This window comes from Baudoinia panamericana (genome assembly GCF_000338955.1).
Source record: "Baudoinia panamericana UAMH 10762 unplaced genomic scaffold BAUCOscaffold_2, whole genome shotgun sequence".
Lineage (NCBI taxonomy): Eukaryota > Fungi > Ascomycota > Dothideomycetes > Mycosphaerellales > Teratosphaeriaceae > Baudoinia > Baudoinia panamericana.
Genome location: NW_006911258.1, coordinates 885,984 through 901,556, shown reverse-complemented (window position 1 = coordinate 901,556; position 15,573 = coordinate 885,984). Strand labels below are relative to the sequence as shown.

The following is a 15,573-nucleotide window of genomic DNA, read 5'->3' as shown; positions in this document are numbered from 1 at the left end:
CATTCAGGACAAGCAAATTCGGCAGACGACTTGCAGAAGAAGAGTCATTAATGATGCCGACGAAAAGACGAGGGTGTTGCAACTTTGTTGTGAGAGCGTAAACTCGTTGACAGTATTCGCAGGCCGGAAGAGTGTAGGAAGGCTTAAGGAGACGGTAACACTGTTTGACAGCTGGACAACGCGTACAAATATCGACACAACAAGCTTTGATATGGTGCAAGGATATGATTGACGTCTCGCATGACCAGCCCCACTGTATCAATATCATTACAAGCTCTACATCTAGTCCGTCAAACACAACTTCATCCTACACTACCTCAACGCGAGTCCATTACCGCCTCCAATCTATCGACATCTATCGTTTGCATGTAGGTCGGTCGCAACCCGTAAGAATGCATAATGAACCTTCACGGCTGACGCGCACTCGGTAGGCCTACCGCACCATGACAAGCCGCGATCAATCGCTCAGCAAACATCACAACCGCTCAGCAAGCATACCAAACGGAAAGTCCCTCCTTCACCCTCACTCCAGTAGCGGTGATGACTCCGGACAACGTGCACTCATACATGCTTCCAAGCATAGTTTTCAACGCTGAGGCTCCCGCCACTGGCGGTTCTGTCCCCTGTCTGAGTTACTCATATCCTACGCAGTTGAAGATTGGAACAATAAGAAGCTGACCTCTCTTCTACGCTCTGCGTTCCGACGGGTATCTCGAACGACCACGACACGACCCTAGATACGGAATCAGCGCCTTTCCAGCTCCCAGCACGAAGCCTAGCAACACCGGAAAGTCCACCCCACCCTCACCCTGGTTATGATGATATCCGCACCAGCTCCTCGCCATCCGTCTGACAATCCTCGTTCCTCTGCGGCCATTTGCTTGCGACTCGGACGAGTTTGTTCGCTGACGATGGAAAGACTGCTTGCCATAGGCTGCCAATCCCGTAACCGTTCCGCTTTCAGAACGCGCCTGCAAAGAGTAAGCAACCTACTACCCCGTTATACACATAACAATGATGAGCAAAGATATTGTCACTACTTGCTGAGCCTGCTGTAACGACATCGACATCTTCTGCCTCTCCGCCCGAGTAACATTCCCATCACGCTTCCGCTGTCGAGAATGCCTAAGGTTTACTGACTCACCTGCCAATAGGCCAAGCCTTATTATCAACACACTAGTCCCGCCGGCAAACATCCTTTATGTTGCAGTCAACTCATCTCCCTCTCTTTCTGAGCTCTGGGTCCCCGTCAGTTGACATGTAGGTTATCGCTCCGCTACGCCCATCCTCCAACACTCTCACCACGGTGAGAACAAGAACGAGCTCTCTAAGGCGCTGTGGCTTCGCCGCCTTGGCATATGGATCATCTTGGTCGATTTTTCAACAGTCCAATGCTGGTCCTGTAACCTGGATCTTCGTGCGTCCGCACAGTGCAACGAGGCCATGATGTTACATCTACCCCTGAGCAGTCTGCATGATGACTAAACTTTGCAGTCGATTTGCTCTGCCATGCTTGCCCTGTTTTGCTGCTGCGCTGTATGCGAGTGTAGACATTGCGTGGCGCGGGGAACCGTATAGAAATCTGTCCGCCTTAGCGCGCCTTATCGAGATATAGTTTCCGGCACGATAGTCTTAGTCGTCCTGTCGAATCGACTTAGCATTCTCGACGCAAAACCAGTTGAAAGCGAACAAACCCGATGGGTGATGTCCTCACTGCCTAGTAACGCCTTCTCTGCTCTAATGATGACGGCAACGGTTAAGTCTTCCGAACACGACTTTGAGGGACCACCTACTCCTCCATGACCGACCTGCAATCATGCCATCCGGCCTCCCATGACTTGCCCGCAAGACGCATTGTACAGTGTCACTGTTTGGGCACCAGCATCGCCATCTCATGGCAGCATCGCCGCCCTCAGCATCGCACGTCGGCATACAGCCTCTATAACCACCCGCCGTCAGCATAATGCGACGCTTACCTTGTTCGGTAATCCTCGCAATACGCTGCGGCAGTAAAGTATGTCGAACATGTCTCACTACCTTGCATGCAGGATGATATTTCTTGTTGGAATGATCCGCAGCCTCCGTGCGATACCGACACACAGAGGCTTAATCCTCTGAAAAGACTTTGACCTGAGCACTGTAGCCCAAAAAACCGTATCGAGTATCATCCGCTGAAAATTGAGCAGTGACGGGTTGGGATACTTCGAGACAGCGCGAAGTGCTCGTAGCCGCAGAGCGAGGAACGGCGGTCGAGCAGAGCAGTTTTGCTTACGCATTGCGCATGTTACACGGTGCAAGAGACAGTTATACCGGAACCCGCGCTACTTCAATGTCGTCGTGGTGCCCTCTATGTTTGGGGTCGATGTTGTTGCTGTCGGACACAAGCGCGAAATTCGTACCCTTTCTTGCATCTGACCACATACCGTGCATCAGCATCTTCAGGTTGTCTGCAGCACACCTTGCCCCAGCTTTGAAAGGCCTGCGGTGATTGGACAATTGGTACAGGTGAACCTTCATATCGCGCACGTCTTATCCGTGACAACAGCAGAGAGGGAGTACATTGTAGTGCGGTCGGGCCGCATTAATGCTCACGTGAGCCGGGGATTTTCGGATCCGGACAAGCGCAGATGCGTTCGGCTCCCGTTCGATCAATTGGGTCATTGTCTCTGCTCATTGGCCGACAGTCTTATCAGTCGCTTCTTCCACGACGTTTTTGTTTCTCTTTGTCGCTTCACATCGCTGATGGGGCATAGCATCACTGGTGCTCGCCTCCGCTCATTTCGCGATCTCTAGCACTTCCGTTTTCTGCGCGAATCCGCGCATCGACCGTATCAACAGCGCAACCCGCCGGCGCTCGACTTCAGCCTCCGGTTACGCAACACAGATGCCGCGAGCGCCAACGCTGATAAGCACCCCATTCACGCCGGCATCGCACCGCGCCGGACAGCGTCGAACTCTCTTCGATGATTGAACCTGTCGCGTGCGCCCCCGCCTACCTGTTCAGTAAGAGCGTCCCTGTTCCAGAAGCGTGGGCTGTTCCAGCGCTTGTCTGTCTGCGGTAAAGCGTCCCGCTTCCTTATCTTTTTCTCCTGCAAAAACATCGGCGACCACCGCGGCTGCCAAGGCGAGAGTCGAGATGCCTGATGGTTCAAAATGCGCGATCGCGCAGTGTAATCTCATGTGAGCGCGCTCTCTCGTTTCCGTTGCTGCTCTTCTCTCTTTCCGTCGATTTCGAGAATAGAGTTGCTCGTGGTTGCGGGTTCGAGATCGTTTCGCACTCTCATCCCATCACCGTCAACCCCGTAGATCGTGAGCAGCATCCGCCCACCATGGCGTACAATGCCTACGATGTCGAGAAGAACCAGGGCTACATAGATAGCGGCGCATACGGTAACCTCGAGAAGCGACATGGCTCCTACGTCGAACCAGATGGCGCGGTACCCGGCGAGAGCTTCGAATATGGCACCGGGATGCGCGCAAAGCTTATGCGCATGGCGGGCAAGCTTGGTGTCGAGCAGAGAGGCATTGAGCGCGTGCCCGAGAACGAGCGGACAGACAAGGGCATCATGGCGCTGTTGAACGTGTCGACTATGGTACGGTCAAGTGGGAGAGGCATTGCGCCAAATGGCGGCTAATACTGAAGCAGTGGCTCTCCGCCAACATGGTCGTCTCCTCCTTCGCTCTCGGTCTGCTGGCAAAGAACGTTTTCTACCTCGGTGTCGCAGACGCCATGCTCGTCATCCTCTTCTTCAACCTGATCGGACTCTTTCCAGTATGCTTCTTCTCATGCTTTGGACCAGTATTCGGCCTTCGCCAGATGGTGCTTTCGCGGTTCTGGTATGGCTGGTGGGGTGTAAGCGAAACCAAAACATTGTTATGAGGTAAAGAGATGCTAACTCGCTCAACAGGTGAAGTTAATTGCCATTTTCAATGTGCTAGCATGCATTGGCTGGTAAGCGCCCCTTCTGCTCCCGCATGAGATCTCGCCCCAAAGTCCCAAAACGAGTCCGCAATCCACAAATCTTCCACCGGCCCAAGCTACCACAACCCCTCCTACACCACGAATACTAACGCAAACGAATCAGGTCTGCGGTCAACTCGATAGTAGCCGCCGAACTCCTCCACGCTGTCAACACGGACGTCCCCGGCTATGCCGGCATCCTCATTGTCGCCTTCTGCACCTTTTTCGTGACCGTCTTCGGCTACAAAGTTGTGCACGCCTACGAATTCTGGTCCTGGATTCCGTCCTTCATCATCTTCCTCATCGTACTCGGCATCTTCGCGCATAGCGGCGACTTCGTGGCAATTCCATGGGAGACTGGTACCGCCGAGATGGGCAGCGTGCTCAGCTTCGGCTCCGTCATCTTCGGGTTTGCGATCGGTTGGTCCAGTTATGCGGCCGATTACACTGTCTATCAGCCCAGCAATCAGAGCAAGGTGAAGGTGTTCGGATGGACGTTCTTGGGTCTCATCTTCCCGCTGCTGTTCACGCAGATGCTGGGAGTCGCGGTCATGTCTGCCACTGCGCTTAACGATGGCAACAACCGTTATCAAGATGGCTACGACGAGTCCGGCACTGGCGGTCTTCTGGGTGCCGTGTTGATCTACCACGCCGGCACCTTCGGCAAGTTCTGCCTCGTCATGCTTGCACTCAGCACCATCGCCAACAACTGCCCGAACATCTACTCCGTCGCGCTCACCGTGCAAGTCCTGGCCCGTTGGGTGCAGTACGTACCACGCTTCCTCTGGACCGCGGTAGCGACGGGCGCCTACATTGCCATCGCCATTCCGGGATACAGCCACTTCGAGGCGGTGCTCGAGAATTTCATGAACTTCATTGGATACTGGTTGGCAATTTATTGCTCGATCGGCTTGACGGACCACGTCGTCTTCAAGCGTGGGTTTGGCGGGTACAGGCCCGAGCTGTACGATGTGCCATCTGAGCTACCACTGGGTATCGCGGCGGTGTTTGCGTTCTGCTGCGGTGTCGTGGGCATGGTCGCAGGCATGAGTCAGGTCTGGTGGGTCGGTTGGATCGCTCTCCATGCCGGTGAAGCACCGTTTGGCGGTGATGTCGGCTGGGAGCTCGGTGCCGCTTTCTCTTCTGTTGGGTACCTGATTGCTCGCCCCATTGAGATGAAGGTCTTTGGTCGATAGATGAGAGTTGCCACGCACTTGAGCGTCGCAGTTTCTGCGTGGCAGATGTTCATGCGACATGATTAGCTGTTGCGCCCGGACATGCGAAGTTCTTGATTCGGCCTGTACGTATGTATGCTACCAAACTACCATTCCACTGTAGATTTTGGCTATGTGTTCAAGCAACTCTTACAGTCTATAAATCTCTGCTTTGAGAAAAATAAAGTAGAGAGTGCAGACGCTGCACCAAGGCGGAATCCTTCAGGCTCACTGGGCCACTTCAATGCCTCCGCGATTCGAGACTGCGCAACCCGTCGGCGCCATCATCAGCCTTGACCTTCTCCGCCAAGGCCACATCCCCACCCGTGACACCCCTCACGAACTCGGGATCGGGATCATAGAGCATGACATGGAAGTGCTCGACAGCGTGAATACTCTTCAGCGCCGCCCAGTTGCGGAACCATATCACATCCTCCCTCCCACAATTGCTGACGAACACTTCGTCCACGAAATCGTTGATCTGTCTTCTCGCCTGTGGCGTGAGATCCGTCGTGCTAGGATCAGACGGAAAGACATACTTCGTCCAGACAACCAGGTGCACGATACGGTGGTCCACGCCATAAGGCCAGTCGTTGTACAGGATCCTGTAGTCAGATGGATTTTCGAAAGGTGCAGCTTTGGGGTTCAGGTCGGTCCACTGTAGCCGTTCTTGCATTGCGAAATTCATCACGCTGCCGTATTGCTGGACTAGCTCGACGCAGTATTTGCGGTATAGATGGAGTTGGCTGCCGAGCCGCAGGAAAAGATCAAGGCGGTTATCTCGGATGACTTGCTGCACTTCTGGCCATGTCAACCGGTGGAAAAGGTGGTCCGGTGTACTTAGTACGGCACGTTCTTTCTCGTCTCCGAATGCATATTGAAGGTAGCCTGGGCATTCTGCGGTTTTTTGGTCGACTGGCAGATTCACGTTCCAGAATGCGGTTGGGTCGTTGCTTGTGGTCTCGGTGGTGGTAACACCTTTGGTGACGTACGGCATGGCTTTGAGGTCGTTGACAGTCATGGTGATGTTCTCTCCTCGGACTGCTGGCAGTAACTTAAAGTAACGACGACAGCGGCAGGGAGCGTAACGTAGATGTGCAGTGGGACAAAGCGTTGTGCCTTAAAAGAACCGCCTACCTGCAACGGCTTTCGGACTCGCATGGCTGCATGGGGTGATATTGCTACGCAGGTGGCACCAAGTCATGTTTTGCTGTTCCTAGATACATATGTGAGTGCCGTGAGTGCACCTCGCGTGAGATGCGTGTCCCGAAGACTATGGGCTTCCTATTCCTGGCGACGAAACAGAAGGTTTCCCTTACGGTCGAGGGAAAACCAAGCTTTGTGGCTTCAGATTCCGAAACGGTCCAACCAGCCAGGCACAGCCGTCCCATTGGCTGCATCGCGGAAAGACATCCTTGCCAGGGGTTCCTGCAGACGCAAGTGTGAACGCGCAATTCGAGAAGTAGGCGCTGCACACTTTCCGAGCGAACATCTTTCTTTTTGCATTGCATCCCACTTTGGTTACGACTGACTGTAGTCACTCTTTCGAGAAGCATTGGGCGGTCTTGTGGGACTCGGCAAAGGGAGACGAGGAGAGCGGCGTGCAGCAATAACAAGGGCGAGGGTATCTGAACTATATCTCAGACAGGCGAGCGGCATAGCTCAGCACACTCCTTGGTTCCACGAGACCCAAGTCGTCTATACGACCGTACGACGAGCTTGCAAGACCATTCGCACCTTCAACCGGCCCGAGAAGCTTCGCAGCACTCATTCGGAGGCATTGCATGCCTACATTCCAGCGCTTGCCGCACGAATACGCCTATCAACTTCAAGTCGCACATCATGAGCCGACCTGGGTTTGCTCCCTCGGCATCCATGTCAATGAGCAGTAACGACAGCTTCGGGCCACGTTATGGCGGCCCTTTGGGAGGCACACTTGCAGATTCGCCGTACTCGGGTGGCCCTTACGGCGCGGCGCAACCACGACACGCTTCACCCTCGGGCTCACAGCATCCCAGTAGCGGCACAGATATGTCGCGACCATCGGCAAGTGGCAGCAGCATCGGTCGACCAGCATCATCCGCAAGCTCGGTGGGCCGATCGAGTGATGGACGGATGGGCTTCGCGACCGGCCCTCCTCCGAACAGAGACAGCACGAGAAGCTTCTTCAAGCCCGAAGCCGAGGCGCAACTGCAGCAGCATTACTACGTGCTGAGAGACTATCTAGCCGCATCTTTGCGCGACGACCAAGGCAATATGCGTTCGCAGAAAGCACGGGACAAGCTTCTCCGCTTGTCCGTCACACAGTTTATGGAGCTGAGCACAGATGTCTACGATGAACTGCTCCGACGAGAGGACGAAAGAGGGGCCAGGCAGTCGAGTATTCCACGCTCGCTGCCGCCCAAGACGAACTTCCACCCAAAGCGCAACCAAGCCCGACAGAAACTCTCCACCCTTCCAGTTGACCGTTTCCGCCAGCTGGCAACGGACGTCTACTACGAGCTCGAGCGACGTATCCCGCGCTTCGCGGGTCAAGACATTGAGCGGCCTGCCAGCACCGCCAGTCATGGCAGCGGCCGCGCACCGAGTCGCAATGGCATGCGGCCGCCTCCCGGTGCATACAGAGGCCCACCGCCAGGAGCTGGCAGAAACGGCTCCATTGGCGGACCCATGCCAGGACCCCAGTACCCTTCTTTCCGCCCTGCGAGTCCGGGACCTGGCATGCCGCCGCCAGGATATCGACCAAGCACAAGTGGCAGCGATACTTCGAACTATGGGCGCCCGCTGCCCAAGACCTTCCAGAGCAACGTCATTGTGCCGAACAAAAGTACCATGGTTGAAGATGACCAGATGACAGAGCCAGGGGAGGAGGATGCCTTTGCGCTTGATAAAGTGCTGTCTCCTAGCATTGGACCTTCGCCTATCAGCAATGACCGCTCGCCTCTTGCTGGTGACCGCTACTTCGAGGAGCCTAAAAGCATGAGTGCGGATCTGGACAAGATCAAGGAACAGGAAGCAGAGATTGGAAAGCTAAGGGAGACAGTTGAAGACCTGCAAAGTCGTGTGCTGGACAAGCAGCACGAATATGACAGTCTGAGAGAGACGCTCTCTGCCAAGGACGAGGAGTTTGAGGGAGCGAAAACGACGATTCTTGAGCGGGAAGCAGGTATCGAATCCGAGCGGAACGGGTGGCACAGGCTTCGCGAAGAGTTAGAGCAGAAACACATCGATGCTCAGCGTCTGCACGACGAGCTCTCACGAGAGCTAGAGCAGCTGAAGCTCAACAAACAGCAGGACGAGCAAGATTCCCGCTCTCGACATGAGCGGGAGCTGGAAGGTCTTCGCTCTCAACTAGGCAGCTCCCACCGACAGACCATAGGCGACTTGCGGGTCCAACTAGGCAATGTTGCGCAACAGACCTCTGACCTGCATCGACAGCTACAAACGCATCAGGCTGAGAACGAAGAGTTGCGCAACCAGCTCCATTCCGCACATCAGCGACAACAAAGCTTAACCAGTAATGGCGAGCATGAACGCCGAATCGAAGCGTTGCAAGAGGAATTGACCGCGCAGCAGAAGCTGACGAATCAAGTCCGTGACGAGGCGATGATGTATTTGCAAGAGATGCGCGACCTCAGTCGCCAAACTGACTACGCCGTCGAGCAGGAAGAAAGACTAGCCCAGCGTGTTGCGCAGTTGGAGCGGGAAAACGAGGAGTGGCGACATCGCTATACGCGCGTCAAAGCCCAGAACAAGAGTCTTCGCGCCTCGACGATGGGATTAGCGCTTCCCAATGCTTTTGACGCGAACAGTCTCCTCGGTGGCGGGAAGGAAGGCCTAATCTCTGATGCAGGGTTGGTGAGAGATGTGGACATGACCCGCTTCCAGCTCTCCATCGACGAACTTCTCCGCACCGCTCGCCAGCCGGAGCAGAATGAGCGGATGCTGGATGGTGTCAAGAATGTCGCTCTTGCCGTGCAGGGGCTCACGGCTGCGGTCGTGAGTCCGCAAGGGTATCCGACACCTTCGCCTAGTCCGCTGGGTCCGGAACGGGATGGTGGTGCGGAGAGTGTGGCGAAAGTCAAGGCGAGGGTGAATGGGACGGCGAACAGTCTCATCACGGCTACGAAGCTGCATGCGAGCGCCATGGGTTTGAGTCCAGTTGCGCTAGTGGACGCTGCGGCCAGTAACCTCACTGCGGCGGTGGTGGAGTTGGTCAAGACGGTGGGTATCCGGCCTTCGGAGGGTCATGAGCTGAACTCGGAGATTGGGGAAGATGATACAGAGGTCACTATCGACGGACCAGGTGATCATCATCATCATCATCAGCAGCATCTGCGGGACGAGAGCATGGGTTCCTTCTACAATGACTCGCCATCTTACTCGCCTGCCCGAGGATTGCCGGGCAGAGGCTCAGAAGTCCATTCGCCATCACCGTCGGGTTCGGTTAATGGCGTTGTGACGCCGAGCTTGGAGATTAGCAGCGAGACGCCGCCTCCATCGAAGCCTGCGCCGCTGAATCTGGGGAGGAGTAATACTGGACGCAAGAATGGGTGGTTCGGGGGTTGGGGAAGAAAGGCTAGTGAGGATGAGACGGCGACGTTGGCGCAGACGCATACGCAGAGTCAGGCGACGGAGAGTGGGAAGGCGGTAACGCATGGGCAGGGACATGCGGATGGGGTGGCGGAGGGGTTGGCGAGTGAGGAGTATGATCCTTACCGGTAGTGCATCTTGCAGGTTTGGAGTACATGGTTTGGGCTAGCTCTCGGAGGTGTTCGTGGGTTTGGCTAGGTGTTCTGCAATAGCATTGGATGGTGTTGGGATAAGCCGCCATGGCTGTCGGGGTGCGGTGCTTGTGGGCTTGCTTGTACTCAGCTGAGAAACGAGACGGGGTATTGCCATTGGAACATAGATGTGGTAATGTATGTACTCAGCAGGCCTGGTAACCAGAAGCGCCCACAATCGAGCAGCTCCATAGCTATAGTACAGCTTCAGCCTTCCAGAGGGAGACTGCAAGCCGTTAAGAAGCCGTTGTCGCGCGCGCAGCTGCAACGGTGCTCACCATGCAGAGGTGGTGGTCTTACAGCCAGCCTCGAACGTGAGCTGACGTCGGCCCGCTTCTGCAGGCGTAGCTGCTACGGCTCGCTGACGAGGTGGACGCTGAACACGGCCGCCACCATGTCCTGCGAGACATGCGACTCCTTTACGCTGTCCTTGTGCCAAGCTCGGGTAAAATAATTGCATGAAGCATGAATCGTACGAGGGGGCGATATCGTGCGCCACAGCCGCACTGTGGAGCACGTAATTCCCGGCAGTCAAGTGCCCGTGGCGTGGCCAGGAGACAGAATGCAGATCACGGGCATGTCAGCTGCAGCAAAGCACTGGCGATGTATATTAAATAGAGCTCGCCGCTCGTATAAGGTCAGCCATATATGCTAACGTTGAAGTTGTCATCTCTCGTTCTCTCTTTCCTGCACTCCAGAAGCAAAGGATCCGACCCGTGCCTCGTTTAGCCACCCTGCACCGAAGAATCTGGGGAAAAGAAGCCGCCATCTCCGCTGCGCAGCCAATCACGGGCGTTGAGCGACGTGGTACCTGCGCAGATCTAGCGATTATATTTTCTTGCCGTCCAGACGGGACCAGGGAGAGACGGCAAGCGTGGGAAGCGAGAGCGGTGAGGCACTATCGCAACGCGGATCCGTGGCGGTGGTTGGGAGCGGGAGACGGCAGGGCAGCGGTTCTTGGTAACTTGGAAAGCTGTTGTGTCGTTCTTGCTTTGACTTTGACCTTGTTCCTGCCGGTTGCGATCTTTTGTTTGGTGGAAGACGTCACTGTGGTACCACTGTGTGAAGAGGCGCGGAACTGAGCATTGCACATCTTGGAAGCTTTTGAGAGAAGGAGCTACTGGTACAAGAGCGAGTGTGAAGAGATCTTTGGTACAACAATAAGTTACAAAAAGAGTGAAGGATGAGGTTCGCGACTGCTTGAGACGAACAATACCAAGCCGCCTTCCGCGTACGAACTCGACCTTGCCTCGACACCAGCTACACCTCTTAACGTTGGACGACGAGCTTCAACATGCTCAACTCGCTCATACCCACACGCTGGCGGCGTAACCTCGAGCTTCCCGACTCCGACAAGCCAGGCTACTACAACCGCCAAGTCACGCCGTACGTACAGGCGCTTTCGCACACCGCATGCACCCATCCGATCCACACCATAGCATTCGTTGCGGTGCTTGGTAGTGCATTCTACGTCAACTTGCTAGAGTCAGGCTTCTTCCAGCCTTCGCCGGCGGCGCTGGGTAACCGGGTCGATCTCGATGCGCTCTCGGCAGGGAGCAGGAGACTGCAGCTTGGGCCGGAGACTGCATGGAAATGGCAACTCGAGGAGAATGGCGTAAGACATGTGTCGGTGGACCATGACGAGCTAGCGCTCGTGACGCTGGCTTTTCCGGCCAGTCAAGGCGCCCTCTATGCGGCCCCAGAAGCAGAGAAAGTCCCATTGTTGGAAGGCGGCTCTGCGGAGCTACTACCCTCAAGTTCGAACATCCTCCTGGGCATTTCCTCCGATGTAACGCTGGCATACGCCATGCCATACGCCGAGGTGCCGCAAGCGCTGGAAAGCATCAAGGAGCTTCCGGCTTCCGGCTTAGTTGCGGCGCAGGATGACGAGACGGACGATGAGCCAAAACGGCCACAATGGACGTTACGAACCGGTAAGCGCTCGACTTCATCCAACGGCATGCTTGAATGGGCAGAGAACTCCTGGACGGCCTTTATCGATTTACTGAAGAACGCGGAAACACTCGACATAATCATAATGTCTCTGGGCTATTTCAGCATGTACTTGACTTTCATCTCGCTTTTCCTCAGCATGCGCCGCATGGGCTCCAACTTCTGGCTGGGCACCACTGTCCTTTTCTCTTCGGCATTTGCGTTTCTGTTCGGCATTGTAGTGACGATGAAACTGGGTGTTCCGGAGAACGTGGTCTTGCTTTCGGAAGGCGTGCCGTTTCTGGTTGTAACGGTAGGCTTCGAGAAGCCGATCGTACTCACCCAGGCCGTGCTTTCGGCAGCTTTGCAGGCAAAACGGCCGAACCCAAACGGCAACGGCAATGGAGACGCACCGCACACTATTCAGAATGCAGTGCAAACTGCTGTCCGAGAACGTGGCTTTGAGATTGTCCGCGATTACGCCATCGAGATCGCCATTCTCTGCGCTGGCGCGGCTTCAGGAATACAGGGCGGCCTGAGACAGTTCTGCTTCTTGGCTGCTTGGACGCTCTTCTTCGACTGCATCCTGCTGTTCACCTTCTACACTTCCATTCTGACGATCAAACTTGAGATCAACCGCATTAAGCGGCATGTCGCTCTCCGCAAGGCGCTCGAGGAGGACGGAGTCAGCCGGCGGGTGGCCGAGAACGTGGCGTCCAGCAATGAGTGGCCGAAGGACGAGAGCATACAGAGCTCCGAAGGCTACAGCATCTTTGGCCGGAAAGTGCGCGACAGCAGCATCCCTCGCTTCAAAGTGTTGATGGTGACAGGCTTCATTTTAATCAATGTGCTCAACCTCTGCACCATGCCTTTCCGCGGGACGCGTAACAACTCGCCTGTCACCACCGCAGGCTTGTCGAGCGTCGTAACGCAGCCACCGATGGACCCGTTCAAGGTTGCCGGGAATGGCCTGGACTACATCTTCAGCCAAGCGAAACGCAACGACCAGGCCATCAGTGTCACAGTATTCAACCCCATCAAGTACGAGCTCCAGTACCCGTCGGTGCATCACGCAGTCAAGCAAGGCTCAGACTGGTCTCTCTTCGACGGTGACTACCGGGATGGTGTGTTCTCCGCCGTCGGCGGCAGGGTCGTGGAGAGCCTACTCAAGAGCTTCGAGGACCCCGTGCTTAGCAAGTGGGTTATTGTGGCTCTGGCGATGAGTCTGGCGCTCAACGGCTACCTATTCAATGCTGCACGGTGGAGTATCAAGGATCCTGACCAAGAGCAACATGATAGCGTACCGGAGGTCACCGTGCAGTCCGCGCGCCCGGTCAGTGCGCACAAGCACAAGCCGAGCATAAACGGGGCGCTGGTTGCTCCCACCACAAATGGCGAGCCGAAGGAGCCTGGAGCAGAGCCTCATGAACCTAATGGATCACGAAAGCGGACACGGGAGGAATGTGAGGAACTTTTGCGCGAGAAGAAGGCACCCTTACTCGACGACTCCGAATTGATCGATCTATCTCTGCGTGGCAAAATCCCTGGCTATGCGTTGGAGAAGACGCTTGAGGATAAGACACGAGCTGTCAAAATCCGACGAGCGGTCGTCTCGCGAACACCAGGTACGGCGGAAGTTACGTCCAAGCTGGAGAACTCATTGCTTCCGTACGAACACTTCGATTACGACCGCGTTTTCGGGGCCTGCTGCGAGAATGTCATTGGCTACACGCCGTTGCCGCTTGGTGTTGCTGGACCTCTGACGATCGACGGCCGAAGCTACTACCTACCCATGGCAACGACAGAAGGCGTCCTCGTGGCAAGCACAAGCAGAGGCTGTAAGGCTATCAACGCTGGTGGCGGCGCCGTCACAGTTCTTACAGGCGACGGCATGACTCGCGGTCCTTGCATTGGCTTCGACACGCTTACCCGTGCAGCTGCGGCGAAGAACTGGCTTGACAGTGCGGAAGGACAGAAGGTGATGCGTGAAGCGTTCAACTCGACCTCACGCTTTGCCAGGCTCCAAACGCTAAAGTCCTCGATCGCGGGAACGTACGTGTACGTCCGCTTCAAGACTACGACGGGCGACGCAATGGGCATGAACATGATCTCGAAGGGTGTCGAACAAGCGCTGAGTGTCATGCGTAACGAAGCTGGATTCGAGGATATGGCCATCATATCTGTATCCGGAAATTACTGCACCGACAAGAAGCCTGCAGCCATCAACTGGATCGATGGACGCGGAAAAAGCGTTGTCGCTGAAGCTATTATTCCGGCAGAGGTTGTCCGATCGGTGCTCAAGAGCGACGTTAACGCGCTTGTTGAGTTGAATGTTGCGAAGAACTTCATCGGCAGCGCCATGGCGGGAAGTATTGGAGGCTTCAATGCGCACGCCGCCAACATTGTTACTGCCATCTTCCTCGCGACGGGTCAGGATCCAGCGCAGAATGTTGAGAGCAGCAATTGCATTACTGTTATGAAGAAGTAAGCCTCCTACTTCCTTTTGTGTAATGATATCGTTCGCTAACACCTTCGCAGTCTCAACGGCAACCTCCAAATCTCCGTCTCGATGCCGTGCATCGAAGTCGGCACCATCGGTGGCGGTACAGTTCTCGAGCCTCAAGCCGCCATGCTCGACCTCCTTGGCGTTCGCGGCGCGCATCCTACTTCACCAGGTGACAACGCACGCCAGCTTGCACGAATTATCGCAGCCGGTGTGTTGGCAGGTGAGCTGAGTTTGTGTTCGGCGTTAGCCGCAGGACATCTCGTGAGGGCGCATATGGCGCATAACCGGAGCGCTGCGCCGTCGAGGGCACAGAGTCCGGGTAGGACTGGATTGGCGATCACCACTAGTACGGCAGGGCAGGAGGCGAGGAGGTGAAGGAATGTTTGTTGAGCTACCGCATTTTCGCGAGCGAGGAGTTTGGGGGCATTTGAAGCGAGCGAGGAGCCGCGATTGTATATATTGAGCATACCTCGCCGCAAGGTGCAGGCTGAGTAGCGTAAGTTACGCATGTAATCTGCCAAAGTCGAACTAAAGAGGTTGACATTCGAGTTGTCTCTACCAGCTACGTCCGACAGCTACAGGGCACGAGACCGAAGGAGTCATGCGCACGATGCCCTCCCTAGAGTGCCTGCCTACATAGGCTCGAGGTTCAGGAATGCTTGTAGTGCTAAGAGTCGCGCCCCTAAGCATAAGGATCAACATACCTCCTCCCATCCACGCCCCTACTAACCGCCCTCCTCGGCCTCTCTCCTCCCCCACCACCACCAGGACCATCACCCTCAAACCGCGTCATCTTCGGCCGGCCTTGCCTCCTACCCTCATCCGGCGGAGCACCCGGATACGCATCCACTTCACTGCCGCCACTCATCCTTCCTCCTCGCCTTACGCCGGGAGGAGGATATCCACCATTACCGCCTGATTGGTCAAAGGATCTGGACGGCGGCCGTCGACCGTCCGCGTGGAGAGGTTGACGCGGGTTGTGGATTACGCTGCCTCCGTCGTCGTTGCCGTCGTCGTAGGCGTACGGGGCTGGGGATTGGTCGAAGCGTGGGCGAGGGGGTGGCGGGCGGCGACGGTCGTCGTCTGGTGGAGGACGTCTCCGGTCTTCATCTGGTGGAGGGCGGCGGTCTGGGCTCCGGTTGTAGGGTCGAGCTTGACCCTGCGCACGACGGACAG

The 15,573-nt window shown here is 55.8% G+C and overlaps 6 protein-coding genes across 6 annotated transcripts; 3 read left to right on the top strand and 3 right to left on the bottom strand.

Annotated features, from left to right (window-relative positions):
* Window positions 1-2,304: 2,304 nt before the first annotated feature.
* Window positions 2,305-2,517, bottom strand: BAUCODRAFT_119405 (uncharacterized protein; the record flags this gene model as incomplete). The annotated part of the gene is made up of 1 exon (XM_007675163.1): window positions 2,305-2,517. One exon carries the CDS (start codon window positions 2,515-2,517, stop codon window positions 2,305-2,307), a length of 213 nt encoding a protein of 70 aa, XP_007673353.1.
* Window positions 2,518-3,329: 812 nt separating this feature from the next.
* BAUCODRAFT_572071 (uncharacterized protein) lies at window positions 3,330-5,317 on the top strand (the record flags this gene model as incomplete). The annotated part of the gene is made up of 4 exons (XM_007675162.1): window positions 3,330-3,593; window positions 3,647-3,853; window positions 3,909-3,952; window positions 4,086-5,317. 4 exons carry the CDS (start codon window positions 3,330-3,332, stop codon window positions 5,155-5,157), a joined length of 1,587 nt encoding a protein of 528 aa, XP_007673352.1. The 3' UTR covers window positions 5,158-5,317.
* Window positions 5,318-5,416: 99 nt separating this feature from the next.
* On the bottom strand, window positions 5,417-6,172 carry BAUCODRAFT_63054 (uncharacterized protein; the record flags this gene model as incomplete). The annotated part of the gene is made up of 1 exon (XM_007674894.1): window positions 5,417-6,172. One exon carries the CDS (start codon window positions 6,170-6,172, stop codon window positions 5,417-5,419), a length of 756 nt encoding a protein of 251 aa, XP_007673084.1.
* Window positions 6,173-6,624: 452 nt separating this feature from the next.
* On the top strand, window positions 6,625-10,210 carry BAUCODRAFT_30245 (uncharacterized protein). The gene has a single exon (XM_007674789.1). It carries the CDS (start codon window positions 7,018-7,020, stop codon window positions 9,898-9,900), a length of 2,883 nt encoding a protein of 960 aa, XP_007672979.1. The 5' UTR covers window positions 6,625-7,017; the 3' UTR covers window positions 9,901-10,210.
* Window positions 10,211-10,571: 361 nt separating this feature from the next.
* On the bottom strand, window positions 10,572-11,104 carry BAUCODRAFT_30244 (uncharacterized protein). The gene has a single exon (XM_007674788.1). It carries the CDS (start codon window positions 11,050-11,052, stop codon window positions 10,858-10,860), a length of 195 nt encoding a protein of 64 aa, XP_007672978.1. The 5' UTR covers window positions 11,053-11,104; the 3' UTR covers window positions 10,572-10,857.
* Window positions 11,105-11,253: 149 nt separating this feature from the next.
* Window positions 11,254-14,772, top strand: BAUCODRAFT_119400 (uncharacterized protein; the record flags this gene model as incomplete). Its single annotated transcript, XM_007675161.1, has 2 exons — window positions 11,254-14,375; window positions 14,430-14,772. 2 exons carry the CDS (start codon window positions 11,254-11,256, stop codon window positions 14,770-14,772), a joined length of 3,465 nt encoding a protein of 1,154 aa, XP_007673351.1.
* Window positions 14,773-15,573: the final 801 nt, after the last annotated feature.